General features: G+C 45.4%; 1 protein-coding gene across 1 annotated transcript in view; it reads left to right on the top strand.

Moving 5' to 3' along the window:
* The window catches only part of PPIL1 (peptidylprolyl isomerase (cyclophilin)-like 1), a 17,464-nt gene extending 6,871 nt beyond the window's left edge, over positions 1 to 10,593 (top strand). Inside the window, exons 3-4 of the mRNA XM_012646588.1 lie at positions 8,755 to 8,823; positions 9,401 to 10,593. Of these exons, the coding sequence (XP_012502042.1) occupies positions 8,755 to 8,823; positions 9,401 to 9,621 (290 nt within the window). The 3' untranslated portion in view covers positions 9,622 to 10,593. The remainder of the gene's footprint in view (positions 1 to 8,754; positions 8,824 to 9,400) is intronic.
* The last annotated feature ends 4,502 nt before the right edge of the window (positions 10,594 to 15,095 follow it).

The raw sequence follows: 15,095 nt of genomic DNA, 5'->3' as shown, positions 1-15,095 counted from the left end.
TTTGATTTTTTCTTGTTGATTTTCCTGAGTTCTAAGTAGATTCTAGTTATCAGCCCTTTATCTGCCTTCTAGTTCTGGACATAGATTTTGGAGAATACTGAAGCCAAATTTACTCCTTCCTTCAATTCAGGGATAAATTTTTTTGATTTCTATTTCTGGATATTTTCTGTAATGCTTACTGGATTTTCTAGTTCAGGAAATTAGTTATTCTTTGTTTCACCACCTTTGCCTTCCATATTTGTCACATTTCTTTTGATTGTGTGAGGTGATTTTTTTCCTGCGCTCACTGAAGTAATCTGAGATCTTTATGCCTGACTCAATTTTCGGTCATGTCTATTCTGTTCTTTACTGTTCTGGTTTATCAGCTCTTCATTGGTGTCATTTGGAGACCCAATTTGTTTCCTTAGCTCTGCAATCTTTTCACCGTATTCTGTGCTATATTATCTTGTCTTTGAACTTTTGTTTTATTAGATTCTTATTTCTGTTGAGTCATCTGTACCTTGAGACAGCCATGGAGATGCTACTTCTCAGGTTATGTTTTTTCTCAGACTGAGTGTTTTTTCCTTCCTCGCCTCCTTTCCTTCGGTCCTTCCATTGGCTGTGGTATGTTTGTGCAGTTTCTGTGCCACTTGTTTTATTCTTATCCATGTTTAATGTCAGCACCTCTGTCATCCCTACCTTTTATTCGCTCAGCTACAGTGTATGTAGATTCTCCTTGTCATTCTCCCCACGTAAGTGGGACCAGTTGTCTTCCCCACTCCAAATTCTCGGTTGCTTTCTCTCTGTTTTATTTGTGCCTGCAGAGGTGTGGGAGAGAATTAGAGCTCAGCTCATGCTTAGTGAGCCCCTTGTGGGAGGGATAGACTCTGTTCTGTCTTCCCAGACTGCATTAAAGCCTTATCCTAGGGCCTCCTCCACCAGCCAGTGGTGTCCCACTATCCCTACCTCAGGGTCTGGGTAGTCCCCCGAGTATGGCCCAGTGCCCTGAAAGTGGCCAGTTGATAGAGTTTGCATATTTGCCCCCTCCAAATCTCATGTCGAAATTTGATGCCCAGTATTGCCAGTAGGGCCTAGTGGGAGGTGTTTGGGTCATCAGGGCAGATGCCTTATGTTTGCTTAGTGCCCTCCAGGAGGTAACTCTCTTTTCACAGGAAAGTTGGTTGTTAAAAAGAGCTTGGCGCCCAGTCTTCTGTCCCTAGCTACCTCCCTCTCTCCAGTGACACCTGCTCCCGTTGCCTTCCTTCATGAGTTAAAGCTTCCTGAGGCCCTCACCAGGAGCAGATGCTGATGTCATGCTTCTTGTACTGCCTGCAGAACTGTGAGCCAGATAAACCTCTTATCTTTATAAATTACCCAGCCTCAGGTAGTCCTTTACAGCAATGCAAAACAGACTGAGGCACCAGCCCTGGTTGTCTGCCTCTCACTCCTGAGCCCCTGTGGTTTGTGTGGGCTTCTGCCCTCAGGGCTGTTCCTTAACTTTTTCAGGGCTGCTCACTCCTTCCTTCTTTTGGCTTCTTGAAATTGGAGGGTGTTTGTGAGAATTCTCAGCATGACACTCTTTTCCTGATTGCTACCTTCAAGAAGTGCAGGCAGAAGAATCTTCTATTTTTTTCCATGGCTGGCTCTTTTTAGAATTTTTAGAATGTTTTTTTTCCTTTCTTATTTGGTTAATGCTGGTGAATTTTTGGCATTTAAAATTTTAATTTTCATTATGAAACCAAAAATAAATAAATTTTAATTTTTTTGTGTTCACTTCATTGGGTACTTTAGCAAGTTGATGTACCATTTCTAATCCTGCTTCATTCCACTTTCTGTATCTGAAAGTGTTCTCTTGATACTTCGATGTGCTTCTCTCCTGTCTTCTTCCTCTCTCCTGCTCATGTTGTTATGCAATAAATCTTATTTCACAATACCAGTGACTGAGAGTCCATGATTAATGTACAAGAATTGGAAGTGACTCAGGTGTGAGTTGCTTACGTCAGAGCTTCCCTGCATTTCTGTAGTTGGTTCATGATCCTTCATAATGTCATATTTCCATGCTGTAATTTTAATGAAATTGAATCACTCAAAAGATTTTCAAAAGAAGGGGGAGGGCGAGGTGGGAAGGGGTGAAAACCTACCTAACAGCCACAATGAACACTGTTCGGGTGATGGGCACACACATACCCCTGACTTAAGCACTATAAAAGCTATTCATGTAACAAAAACATTTGTACCCCCTTAATATTTTGTAATTGAGGGAAAAAAAGATTTTCAAATAACTGCTTCCAGCCTCAAATATAATAAATGATTGAGCAGTCTGCTGGCAGGTCTGTGGTGGAGGGCAAATAGGAATTGGCCGTCCTGGGTCAGTAGTTCATGTCTGCTGGCTGGTTAGGTGACACGTTTTTTGCTACACATCTCACATGGGCAGCATGTGGCATCCTGGGCTCTTCAAGTTGATGTACCATTTCCATTCCCAGCTGTCCCTCATTCTGACTACTGTGGAAACATCCTTTCCGTGTTCTTTCTCTGATACAGCTTTGCCAGATGCTTTCTCAGTTCAAATACCCTTTGACTTCTTGCTTCATTTCGTTTTAAACCGTTCTTCTACCTTCAAATTTCCCACATTATAATAACTATGCTGACTCCTTCCATAGCCCTCTGATGTCTTTTATCTGTTTCTACTAATCTCTTCCCCTCCTCCCTATAAGACATGACGTTCTATCAAGTTCTTCCTTTAGTTCTTCCTGCTCTGCACTTGGCCTCACAGTGCTCTCCAGCTGCTGTGATTGCTATGATTAATTATATGCTGATTATCCCGTGCGTCACCCTCACTCTGATTTCATCTCTGTTCTTGGTAGCCCCAAGAACACCTGAAATGTAACCGTGTTGAACAGCAAGCTCATTGTTAATTGTATTCATTCGATGAGTATTTGCTGAGAGTCCGCTGGGTATCCTGTGCTATTCTGAGGCCTGCGAGGAGTACTTAAGCATTAAGCCAAGGCATTTTTTTTCCTTGCAGCTCCCAGCCCTGCCAGGAAACAAGCTGTTCATTATAAGAAACAACTAGAAAGTAATAATATAAATATGCAAATGATGTGGATTATGTATATAATATAGGTTGGAATAATTCATAATAAGGGGAAAATTACAGTGGAATGAGATTAGAATGGGAAAGAGGCGTATTGTGAGGAGGCCTTGAAAGAAAATGTATTAATAGAATGTTGACTCTTGGGTGGTGGAGGGAAGGGCATTTTGGATTTAGGAAGAAGAATGAGTGCAGAGCAGAGGCAGGGGTGACAGAGGCATGTGGACATGTGGAGCAGAGCCCACAACCCCGGGTGCCATGTCTTACACACTGGACTGGCTCTGTGACATAAGTCAGCCACCTCTTCATGCCCAGGACAGATATGTAAAACGTGATTCTAAGACCCCTTTAAAGTTCACGAATCTCTTAACTGCATGTTTAGGGGACAGTAAAGGAGCAATTTGGGTCAGAATGTACAGTTTGGGGCCAGTTAATGGAGACCTCCAGACAGAGGAGTTCAGATTTGATCTAGCATGGTTCAGGGACCATTTGGGACTCTTGAGTTTGGGACAAGAAAAATATATGAGGATATTTCATCCAGCTGTGGAACACGGCAAGTCAGTGTAGTGTGGGGTGGAGAGGCTGGACGTGGAGCCCGGTGGGCCAGGGTTTGACTCCTGGCTTCACATGAACACTTACTAAATGTAGACAAGTTCTGTAACCTTGCTGAGCCTTCTGACCTGTCCCCGGGGAGTGTGCTTGTACCCACCTCCTAGGGTGGTCGTGAGTAGTAAATGAAGTGGTATTTGCAAAATGGTTAACACAGGCTTGACACAAAATAGGAGCTCAGAAAAGTATGGTTATTTATTGTTGTTTTTGGTTGTTAATTCATTTTTAAAAATTCTACTGGACTCCTGTAGGCCAGGCATTGTTCTAAGAGTTGGGGATACAACAGTGAATAAGAAAGCCCTCGTGGCGCTCTCATTCTGGTGGGTGAGACAGAATGAACTAATAAGTACATAATATACTGTCAGGGGATAGAGCAGGGTTTCTCATCATTGGCACTGTTGGCATTTTAGGCTGGATAATTCTTTGTTGTGGGGCTGTACTGTGCATTTTAGGGTATTTAACTGCATGCCTGGCTTTTACACACTTGATGCCAATAGAACCCTCCATTGTGACAACCAAAATTGTCTCCAGACATTGCCCACTGTCCCCAGGAGTCAAAGTCAACCCCAGTTGAGAACCACTGGGCTAGCTGGTGAGGGAGGATGTACTGTTTTGGATAACAGGATTAGGAAAGGCCTCTCTGACAAGGTGGCATCTGAGCAGAGCTCTGAATAAAACGAAGTAGGAAGCCATGAGATTTACTGTTGGGGGCAAGGACACTCCAAAGAGAACAGCAGTCGGAGGCCTTAGACCAGAGTGTGCTTGGCAAGAAATAGCACAGGAACCAGTGTGTCTGGAGCAGGTGAGTGAGGGGAGGGTGTCAGGAGATGGCGCTGGAGGGTAGCAGAGCACCTAACCATGGAGAGCTTGTGAGCCGTGGCGAGGACTATGGATTGTGTTCTAAGAGTGATGCAATGTCAATGGAGGATTTAAAGCAGGGGAGTGCTGGGCCGAGTGCGCTGGCTCACGCCTGTAATCCCAGCACTTTGGGAGGCAGAGGTGGGAGGATCACTCGAGGCCAGAAGTTCAAGACTAGACTGGGAAACAAAGTGAGACCCTGTCTCCACAAAAAAATTTTTTTAAAAATTAGCTGGGCATGGTGGTTGCACATTTATAGTCTTAGCTACTGGGGAGGCTGAGGCAGGAGGATCTCTTGAGCCCAGGAGTTCTAGGTTCCAGTGACCTATGATTGTGCCACTGTACTCCGGACCGAGCGACAAAGCAGACCCTGTCTCTCAAAAAAATTAAGAAATAAAAATAGGGGAGCGCCACGATCAGACTTGTTTTAGAAGGATTCCTCTGGCTGCCATATGAAGAGTAGATGGTGGGGAAAGAGGAAGAATAGACGCTGGAAGCAAGGAGACAGTGGGAGGCTTTCATTGTTGTCAAAGCTGGAGATTGCTGTAGTCTGGACTAGCGTGGTAGCAGCTGTGGCAGTTCTAGTACCCTGGGAAGCAGACACCAAGACAGTTCTACATTCTATTGTTCTAACACTCGTGAAACCTAAAGAGGAAGGGGAAGTCTTTACACAGTAGTGCAGGCCTAGCACCTGTGAAAGGAGAGGGGATGAGGAGAAGGGGCCAGCAGAGGAAAAGGAGGAGCTGCCAGTGACGGGGGAGGAACACCAGGGGAATGTGGAGTCCTGGAAACCAAGCGAGGACAATGTCTCAAGAAGAAGGGCGACATCAACTGTCAGATGAGGCATGTGGATCAGTAAGGTGAGGCCTGAGGATTGACCATCGGATTTAGCCACGTAGAGGGTCCTGGCAACCTTGACTAGTGCAGGTGCCACGGAACGGAGAGTGTTTGAGAGAAAATGGGAGGGGAAGCAGAGACAACAGGTGTTGACAGCGTTTTCGAGGAGTTTTTCTGGAAGGAATATAGAGAAATAGGATATTTGGAGATGGAGTTTGTTTTGTTTTTTCTTTTTTTTAATGTTTAATTTTTTAAATTATTATTTTTTTACTGGGCAGCTCCCCCAAACCAGAATAGATTCAGAGATATTCCCTTGTTTTATTTTTTAAGATAGGAAATATTAATAACATGTTTAAATACTATTATGAATGATCCATTAGAAAGAGAAAAACTGATAAAAGAGAAGGGAACTTGTAGTTGCAAAGTTATTTAAAGGTGAATGGGATTACGTCCATGGTGGTGGTATGCCATATGAACAATTTATTCATATAGCATATACTGATGGAGGAAGGAGGGGACGTGGGTAGAGGTGCAGGAACAGAAGTGGATTTGGTGGCGAAAATGTGTGAAAGTTCTGAATACTTCCCCCTTCTCAGTGAAATAACAAACAAGGTTATCCTCAAAGAGCAGCACAGCTGCTGACAGCACAAACACTGGAGAGATCTTCAATACCCATCAACACGAGGAAAGCTAAGACAGTGTTTTAATCACACAGTGGGGCACAACTGCAGAGAACTGCACGGAACAAAACAGATGAATCTCACAAACAATGGTGAATAGAAAGCTAATTGCAGAAGAATCTATGGAGTATGATACCATTTAGAGAAGCTTAAAAACATGGAAAACAGCAGTACTTTTTTTAAGGGATACATATACATGTAGTAAAAAAGAAAATGTATGGAAATGACAAACTTCTGGTCAGAATAGTGGTTACCTGAGAGGAAAATGGACTTCTTTGGAGCGGCTCTTAGCTCTTAGGAGAGTGAGGGGTGGGAAGGGATGCAGCGGGGTGTGTGCATGGGGTCTTAACTAGATTTGAGATACTTTATTTCGGGGGGGGGGCTCATAGTTTGTTGTAGTTTTGTATGTCTGAAATATATACATTGAATTGAATAAATGGTTAAAAGAGAGGATAGAAGAGGAAAAGAACCTTGAGGCACAAAGCTTAGAAAGCAGGTCTCTGCCTGTCTCCTTGTATCCGTGCTAGAGCGGGCACAGAGCCTGCAGAGCTTCCAGACTGCTGGCTTTCTAACTGATTGTTGACTTCTGTGCACCACGCCGAAGAACTCTTTAGCCACTCCCTGTCCCCCACCACCTCTCGCCTAGTCCACATGCCCAGAGGAATGTTTGGATTGGGATTATTCATCTTTCTGACATTTTGCTGCAAACCCTACTGAGTTGAATTGGGTTATAAGAAGATTATATATCATGAATAAACGGTGCTGTAGAGGCCCGAACTAGTTGCAGTTGGTCAAACTGTGCCTATCAAGTAAAAAGGGCCTCCATGCTCTCTCTTGTCTCCTGATTGCTTAAAATCCTTGTTTCATCTGTGATCTTGACTCGCCTATTCCTTAATCCTCTTCTTGTTTGTGGTGGTGTTTATGTGACGGTTTCTCGTTCCTAGAGGACAGGGGCCCGGAGGTTGTGTTCTGGCCGCCCTCAGCTTGCAGGGATCACGCTTTGAAGGCTCGGCCCACGGATAGACGATGCGCTACTGAACTGGACCTTCAGCTTGCTCGCCCACGCTGTGCACACTGGCCTCGGCCTCTGTTTGGCCCCACAGCCCTCTCCCTCTTTCTCATCTTCAGCTCTGGCACTGCTAGTAACGCCTTGACTCTAGTGAGCCTTGACTTTAGTAGTCTAGAGGGCAGAACAAGGGGAGGGCCCAAGTCAGAGGGAATATGTTGGTTACGTAATTGCTGTCTGGAAGTATACTGGCAGGTCAGAATTTTTGGAATGAATTTTTGTATAGTTTGGTATAGTTCCACAAGCATAGGTAGCCTGGGCCAGGTGGGAGGTTTCCCCGTCTGTTAGGATTCACTACCCTTCCTCTTTGCACGTAGTGTTTTCTTCTGGAAATGGGGGCTGTGACAGACGCCCTGTGGTGGAGCAGCCTGAAAGGTAAAGCAAAGGATTTCTGCTGGGGAAACACCTTAGCCGTGCCCAGGGGCCTGGGAGTCGGGGTGGGCATGGTGCTTTAATACGCGACTTTAATATAGCAGGCTGTAAAGGGAGAGGAGCTCCCTGTATCTAGGCCGTTCTCTCGCTGCCAGGCAGGCAGAGTAAGCTGATAGATCCAGTGTTCGCTTTGTTCCAGGCTGTTTTGTCATATCTGATCAACTTGGAGAAACCAGTGTAGTTGAACAATGCATACGGTCGACTGTATGAAGTGAGTAATACTGGTTGGGGAAGTAGCTTCCTGTTACGACGTATTTTCCTATGGGAAACCATATTTAATTAATACCCTTTTGTTCTAAGAACAAAACCTATTTGAGCTTACGGTGTCTAGCACAGCACCATGCTCTTGTGGACATAACATAAATAACATTTGGTGGTGATGTTGCTAGCAAATAATTCTCAATCCCATCTTTCTTCATTTTCTCTTTATGATATGCTACCTCTCCTCTCAGTGGACTCTGCCTACTGTAATATTATTTCCATTACCTAAGTTAAGGGTGGCAAATAGGTTGCAACTCTTGGGCCATTTCTGATCCATTAATAATGGCTGCTTTTAGTCTGGGTTGGTAAGGATTGGAGGTAGATCTAAACTCAGCAGGGAAGAATGCTGATTGATTAGCAATGTTTGTAACGGTCATAGGGCTAGGGCTTGGGGTACTCCTGTCTGAAATACTCATAAAGGTCCGGGCACAGTGGCTCACACCTGTAATCCTAGCACTTTGGGAGTCCAAGGCAGGAGGATCACTTGAGGCCAGGAGTTTGAGACCAGCCTGGGAAATATTGTGAGACCCCTTCTCAATTAAAAAAAAATACTCATAAAAATGTTAAGAATCAGGAAAATTCTTAACACATCAGATTATGAATGGTGGTTATCTTTAGATGATTAGATTACAGGAGTCTTTAATGTTCTTTTGCTAATCTATGTTTTCTACATTTTTGACAGTGAACATCTATTATTTTAATACACAGGAAAGAATACTCAGTGTTATTTTGAAAAGAAATGTCGTACCTGAATGAAACCAGTGATTTGAATGTGCTGTTAGTGCTTGGCTCTGTAGTTGCAGTATATCTAGCAGGGGACTAGATGTGCACACTGCCTTTTCCTTTCCTGAACTCTGGGAAATATTTTACCCCTGGGCCTTTCTTGCTGTGAGGTAGAATGTGGGACTGGCTGGTTCATTTTTCCTCTTATAATCCGGCAGGTCGAGGTGGTGCATCTATCTATGGCAAACAGTTTGAAGATGAACTTCATCCAGACTTAAAATTCACAGGTAAGTGTATAATCTGGCTGGACTGGGTAGGAAGGAGGAGTGGATTTTAAAAGCTCACTCTTTTGGCAGTGATTCAAGGTAAATGCCCGACACCATGGCATGGCGCCAGGTAGCTTCCCAGCCGTGGCGCCACAAAGAGCTCGGGCCGATTAGAGAAAGTGGCGCCTCTCACAGAGTTCTGAGCAATTCAGAGTGCTGATCTGAGCGCTCTAGACTCTAACTCCTTGTTGAATGTCATAAACTGTGGATAGCAAAAGTGTCCTCAAAGAAACAGGAGACCTTGCTGGTTTTTTGAGGGCAGTGAGGACAGGGTCCAGCAGTTAGCAGGGATCATCAGGGGTCGAAGCTGGGGAGTAGGTGAGGACAAGGAAGATGAGGCCATCAAGGTAGTGCAGTGATGGCCTTTGTGCCAGACAGAGAGCCTGCCCCGGGGGGGGGTTTGGCGGGGATTGGGTGTTTGTTGCCGGGGGCCGGACCAAGTTCTTGGCTTTTTTTGTTTTTTGGGTTGTTTTGGCGGTTTTTTGTTGGCTTTGTTGGGGTTTTTCATTCTCTTTCCTTTCTTCCTTTTTCCCATCAGGGGCTGGAATTCTCGCAATGGCCAATGCAGGGCCAGACACCAACGGCAGCCAGTTCTTTGTGACCCTCGCCCCAACACAGTGGCTCGATGGCAAACATACCATTTTTGGCCGAGTGTGCCAGGGTATAGGAATGGTGAATCGAGTGGGAATGGTGGAAACAAACTCCCAGGACCGCCCTGTGGACGATGTGAAGATCATTAAGGCATACCCTTCTGGATAGACTTGCTGCTGCCTTCTGAGATGGCCCCGGCGAACCAGCTTCCAGATGACCTAAAATGACATGTCACACTAAAGTTCATTTTGGCCTTGCAAATCATAGAGCCAAGGAAGCCTAGGGTATTGGGTGAATTAGAGATGGAAGTATACTTTAATAGGATTCTTCTTTTCTCTTCCCCCAGCACCTAGGTTGACAGGGCATTTGCAGAAATGCCCATACATGTTTATCCACAGGTTACTGTTCTCTGCAAATGACCCATAATGCACCTCCTTGTGTGTGTCTGCTGTGAGATACTTGGAACAAAATGAAGCAGACTCTGTCATTTCACAGTGCCTACCCAAACTTCTTGAGGAGATTTATATTCTGGCCTACACTGCAATCTTTGGTGGCTGACAGCCACAGAATTCAAAACCAGATAAGTGTCTATCAGCCCTTTTAACTCTGTGCACACCCTATTTCAGTCTCCTGCTTTTGTTCTTCTAGGGAACGTATGCATCTCTATATATATTTTCCCACTCAAAACCAGAACATCGACACTGCTGTTTCTGACACTTAGACATCCCACGCAAAGCCACATTGAATTTTTGCCAAATGAAAAACACATCCAACAATCAGTCTCTGAGAAGGTGTCAAGTGGGGAATGATAATGTGTAATAATCGAGAAATGAATTTATTAAAAGGAAGCAGAAGCCTTGACCATTTTTCCCAGGGAGGAGAAGAAATACATAATGAGTGCAAGGACAGACTATGAATTCTCCTTAAAAAGCAGTATTCTCATAAAGGAGAAGCACCACTTAGGTTTTTTTAACCTAAGACTTTAGAGAAATTAGATAAGAGATTTTTATACATTAAGGTTTGTTACTTTTTTTAAATCTTTTTGGATTTTCAGGAGAGGAGTAGGGGTAAGAGGAAGGAAGTTAATACCTACGTAATATATAGAAACTTCTAAAATAAAATGCCATTGATGGTTGAAATCACTGGTGTGGTCTGATGTTAAATACTGTTTGAGCTTCTAACAGCTATTTTAATCTCAACCATCTCAAGTAGTATTGCAGAGACCGTATCTTAAAGTTTCACATCATTTTAGGTTTGTGGACTTCCCCCCATTCAAGAGCAGTTCTGTCTTAAAAAACGAGAACCAGAGAAAGAAGTGATGCCATTGGCATTTCTGAATAAGGGAGCATCAGCTGCAGGTGAAGCAGACAGATGTGCTGAGAGACCCGAACCGTTCCCCGAACTTGCAGGAGATCCGCCTCAACATCGTTACGGGACCAGGCGCAGGTGTGGTGTTTGCTTCCTTAAGCTGGTAGCTCCTTGAAGTGGGAATTGTAACTTCAGTGTTCTTAGCACCCTCTACATTTTAGAAATGGTGGTTTACTTTATGGAATGGCCAAATAAGGTTTTATTCCCCAAGCCTTCCCTGCCTTCAACCTCTTTGTCCACTTGTCTCTTCTCTCAACAACTGAAAAGCAAAACCCGACAACGAAAACTGTATCCCAGAGATGGTTTTCGTGTGAAAAGTAATGTTCTGCACTCTGGGAAGATAGAAATACATTTCTTTCAGCCTGCACTGGGTAGACAGGATTGGTTCCTTCTCTGAGAGCAAGGAAAAACCCATGCACTAAGCTCCCAGAGTTACAATCCTGAAAATCCCCACTTCTATCCAGGGCACAGGGGTGTGGAAACATATCATCACTACTCTGCATACCCTTGGGAAGAGAGCAGCACAGGCATAGTTCCTTGTTTCTGGAAAGGTACACCAAGTACATGCCAAGGCAGTCGTACATGTAGGGATATGACAGTTTTCGTAAAAGATACGACCTCAGAGAGAAACTTAAATTGTTTCACAGTTTCTGGTGATTGCGCCAGTGAGCCAGAGTTGTAGAGATTCCTGCTTGCATATAAGGGGAGCTTGTTTAAAAGGAATGCTGCTTCATTGTTTGGTCCTGTGAGTGTCCACATCCTGTCAGGATACATACCATTGGGACAAGTCTCATCCAAGTGGGGTGTGCTAGTGCACAGATAGCTCATTCCAGTCACATCTCAAAGAGACGGAGGTGAGGGTAGCTTATCAAAAGGTAAGGATGAGTTTAAGACTTGGATGGAGATTAATGAAGACAGGTATGGGACTGCTGGGAGCTAATCAAGGGACAGGAGAGACACTGCCCTCTGTCCCTCATCAGGTGGAAAGAGAAGGAGATTCTAGACTTCTTGGAGAAGGCTGAAGGTTGGGATAGACAGCCAGTGACAAGGGCCTTCAAACAAGTGCCCCTGGAATGGGTGAGAGAAGTTTGGACCCAGATTATAAAGTACGGCCCCCACGGGCCCTGGCCCAGGGCGTCTCCCACTAGCACACACAGGAGTCTCAGAGGGAGCCTGTTAGAAAGCAGCTCCTGGCTCTGCGTTCAGCGGGAGATTCTGCATTTCTAACCAGCTCCCTGGGGATGGTGACGGCTGGTCCAGACACCACACTTGGAGTAGCAAAGTCCTAGAGCAGTGGTCCCCAAACTTTTTGGTACCAGGGACTTGTTTCATGGAAGACAATTTTTCCACGGACCATGTGTGCGGGGGGTGGTTTTGGGCTGATTCAAGCGCGTTACATTTACTGTGCAGTCAAACCTCTCTGCTAATGATAATCTGTATTTGCAGCCACTCCCCAGCACTAGCATCACCGCCTCAGCTCCCCCTCAGATCAGCAGGCATTAGATTCTCATAAGGAACACACAAGCTAGATCCCTCATATGCACAGTTTACGGTAGGGTTTGTGCTCCTGTGAAAATACGATGCCACTGCTGATCTGACAGGAGGCGGAGCTTATGCGGTGATGCGGGTGATGGGGAGCAGCTGTAGCCCACTGCTCACCTCCTGCTGTGCAGCCCAGTTCCTAACAGGCCACAGACTGGTACCGGTCCATGGCTTGGGGGTTGGGGACCGCAGTCCTAGAGGTCACATTCATCCAAGATGAAACTGGGGAGGAGGATTTTCCGAAGAGCATGAGGCAGTCAGGACCATAACCCAATCCTCTGCCTCCTAGACCAGTGTGCTCTGCCTCATCCTGGCGGCCCTGGAAGAGTGGCAAGATTCAAAGCACAGGATCAGCTTTCACAGCTGCTGGCTTTGGCCGGCAAGACTAAGCTTTATGAAACAGTGCTCTTCTGTTCCCACTTTAGGATACTGTGGACATCAGACTGTGGCATTTGCACTGAAATTCCCTGTGTGGGCACCAGGGTGGATTAGATGCTATGGTCAGTAGATATCACAGAAAATGCAGGGAAGACAGCAGCAGCAACTATGACACTGAAGGAAAAGGATTCTGGAAGCTGACTGTCAAGACTCAATCCCAGCTCCACCACTCCCCAACAGTGTGAACTTAAACAAGTGTCGTAATTTCTCCATGCTTTAGTTTCTTCCACTATGAAGGGAGGCCAATGGTGCTAACCTTATAGGGCTATTGTGAAGATTAAATGAGCTAGAGCAGGTATTTAGAACGGGAACTGGCATTTCGAAAACGCTCAAAAAAATGCCAGCTATTGTTATGACCAGTGGCTCCCGAATCTATCACTACACTCCTGCCTCCTTATCCTGGCAGGCCAACAGCCTTTCCCTGCCACTGGGCTAACCTCTGGGAGTTAGGACCTTGTCTTACTCCCCTCCATGAGTCTTCCCAGCACCTTGAGCAGTGTTTTGAGTTACTGCTGAATGAATCAAATACATTTTCTCCATCAGAAAAAGATTCGGATCCATTTGCATAAATAGCTGTAGCCCAAGTCTCCAAACCCAGGCTTCAGCTACAGTGTGGCAGCAAAGCCTTTCCACTAAGCCCCCTGGAAATCCTCAGCCTAATGTATTTGTGGATTGTGTCTCCAGAATATGTCAAAATAGCTTTCCCCACACAAAGCAAATGATTCCTACCCCCAGATCCTTGAGCCAGTCTCAGCCATCACTGTGGCCCCTTTTGGCACCGCATTCTTGCAGCGTGCAGAGGAGGAAGCATTGAAAACGCACATTTGTTAAAGTCGTGGAGTTTACTGCCTACAAAGCTCGTTATGGCCTTAAGAGTCCTGTTGCCTCTGGAGTGGCTTACTACTTTTTGGTAAATACCAGGATAGGGGATCTTCCAGCAATATTCTTAGAGGTAAGAGAGAAGCAAAGTGCAGGGGAAGAAAATTCATTAGGGTTTCACTCGAACGTTGGCTTGGTGTGATATAGAAATTGGGTCCCTATTTGTTCTCCCAAATGGTAACATCTTTAACTGCGTCTGAAACCATAGATGTCCAGGCGTGGGCAAGGTTTATGGACAGAGGGATGTGAGGCCTTTGTGTAACCTTGGGTGAATCACTTTACTTCTGCACCTTGGTGTCCTTATTCATCAAGGGAAGATTTGAACTAGGCCCCCTTTAGCCCTAAGTTTCTGAATCTAGGTCATTCTGAGAAGATTCCTTCAGCTGCCAAGTTTCACTTAGCATGCTATTTTGGAAATTTGCCACTAGAGGCCACTATGAATACAGCTTAGTCTTGCAGCTTTTTCAAAAGGCAGAAGCCTGCTTACGCCTTCCGTGGTTTTACTAAGCCCTGCCTGCTACCCCTTGGATGTGGAAAACCAGCGACTGCTCAGACTGCGAGGGCTAGAATGGAGAGGTCAGCCTGGCGCAGAATGAGCCTACGAAAGCGCCCCGTTGGCAGAAGCTGATCAGCCCCTCTTTTCTGTCTGCAGGACTCTGCACGGTAAGGTTGGGTGTGCCCTTGTGACCAGGGCCTGATTCTGTGGCTCATAGAGTCACTTCCCTCCTGGCTGATTGACATTCCACTTGACAGTCGAAGTCACTCATTCAGCAGGTAATTTTGGAGCCCCTCTTTTACACCAACAAATATTGTCATAGAATCAGAGAAAGTCAACCAGAAGGAAACTTAGAAGAAAACAGAAAGTTACTGTTGTCCCTTCCGTGTTTCGTGGTCTGCGGATGCTTCTTGTATATATTTTTCTCTTAATCCCCCAAACCAACTTCTGAGGTTGACATTATTATACCCATTTCTGGATGAGCAAACCAAGGACTAAAGGCAAGTGGCACAAAGCCTTGTACAGAGGCTTTGTACAAGGATGGAATAAAGGTTCCAAGCCTTGCATGGCTAAATAAAAAGCAGGGCTAGGACTTGAACTTGGGGATTTCTGATCCCAAGTTCAACTCTTTTCCTCTGATCTCCTTTGACACATGGAGGAAGCTGAGGTGCAGAAAAAATAATAATCTGGCGGTAGGGTAGAGTTTCGAGCCTGAATCTCCGCCCTTACAGGTCAGGATGTGCAACCTGACAGCTCCATCCCAGAGCGTCCTCGGGCCAGCGGGCTGGGAGGCCACGGCCTCGGCAGTCTCCCCGCTCCTTCCAAGAGCGCCCGCGCCAGGCCTGCTGAGGCACAGCAGGAGGGAGGGAGCACACATGACCCTAATCAGTGTGTTTGTTGGATCATAACTGTGTTAGAC

This window comes from Propithecus coquereli, unplaced genomic scaffold, assembly GCF_000956105.1.
Source record: "Propithecus coquereli isolate 6110/MARCELLA unplaced genomic scaffold, Pcoq_1.0 Scaffold248, whole genome shotgun sequence".
Classification (NCBI taxonomy): Eukaryota; Metazoa; Chordata; class Mammalia; order Primates; family Indriidae; genus Propithecus; species Propithecus coquereli.
Note: the sequence above shows the minus strand (reverse complement) of the source record. Positions and strands in the feature narration are given on the sequence as shown.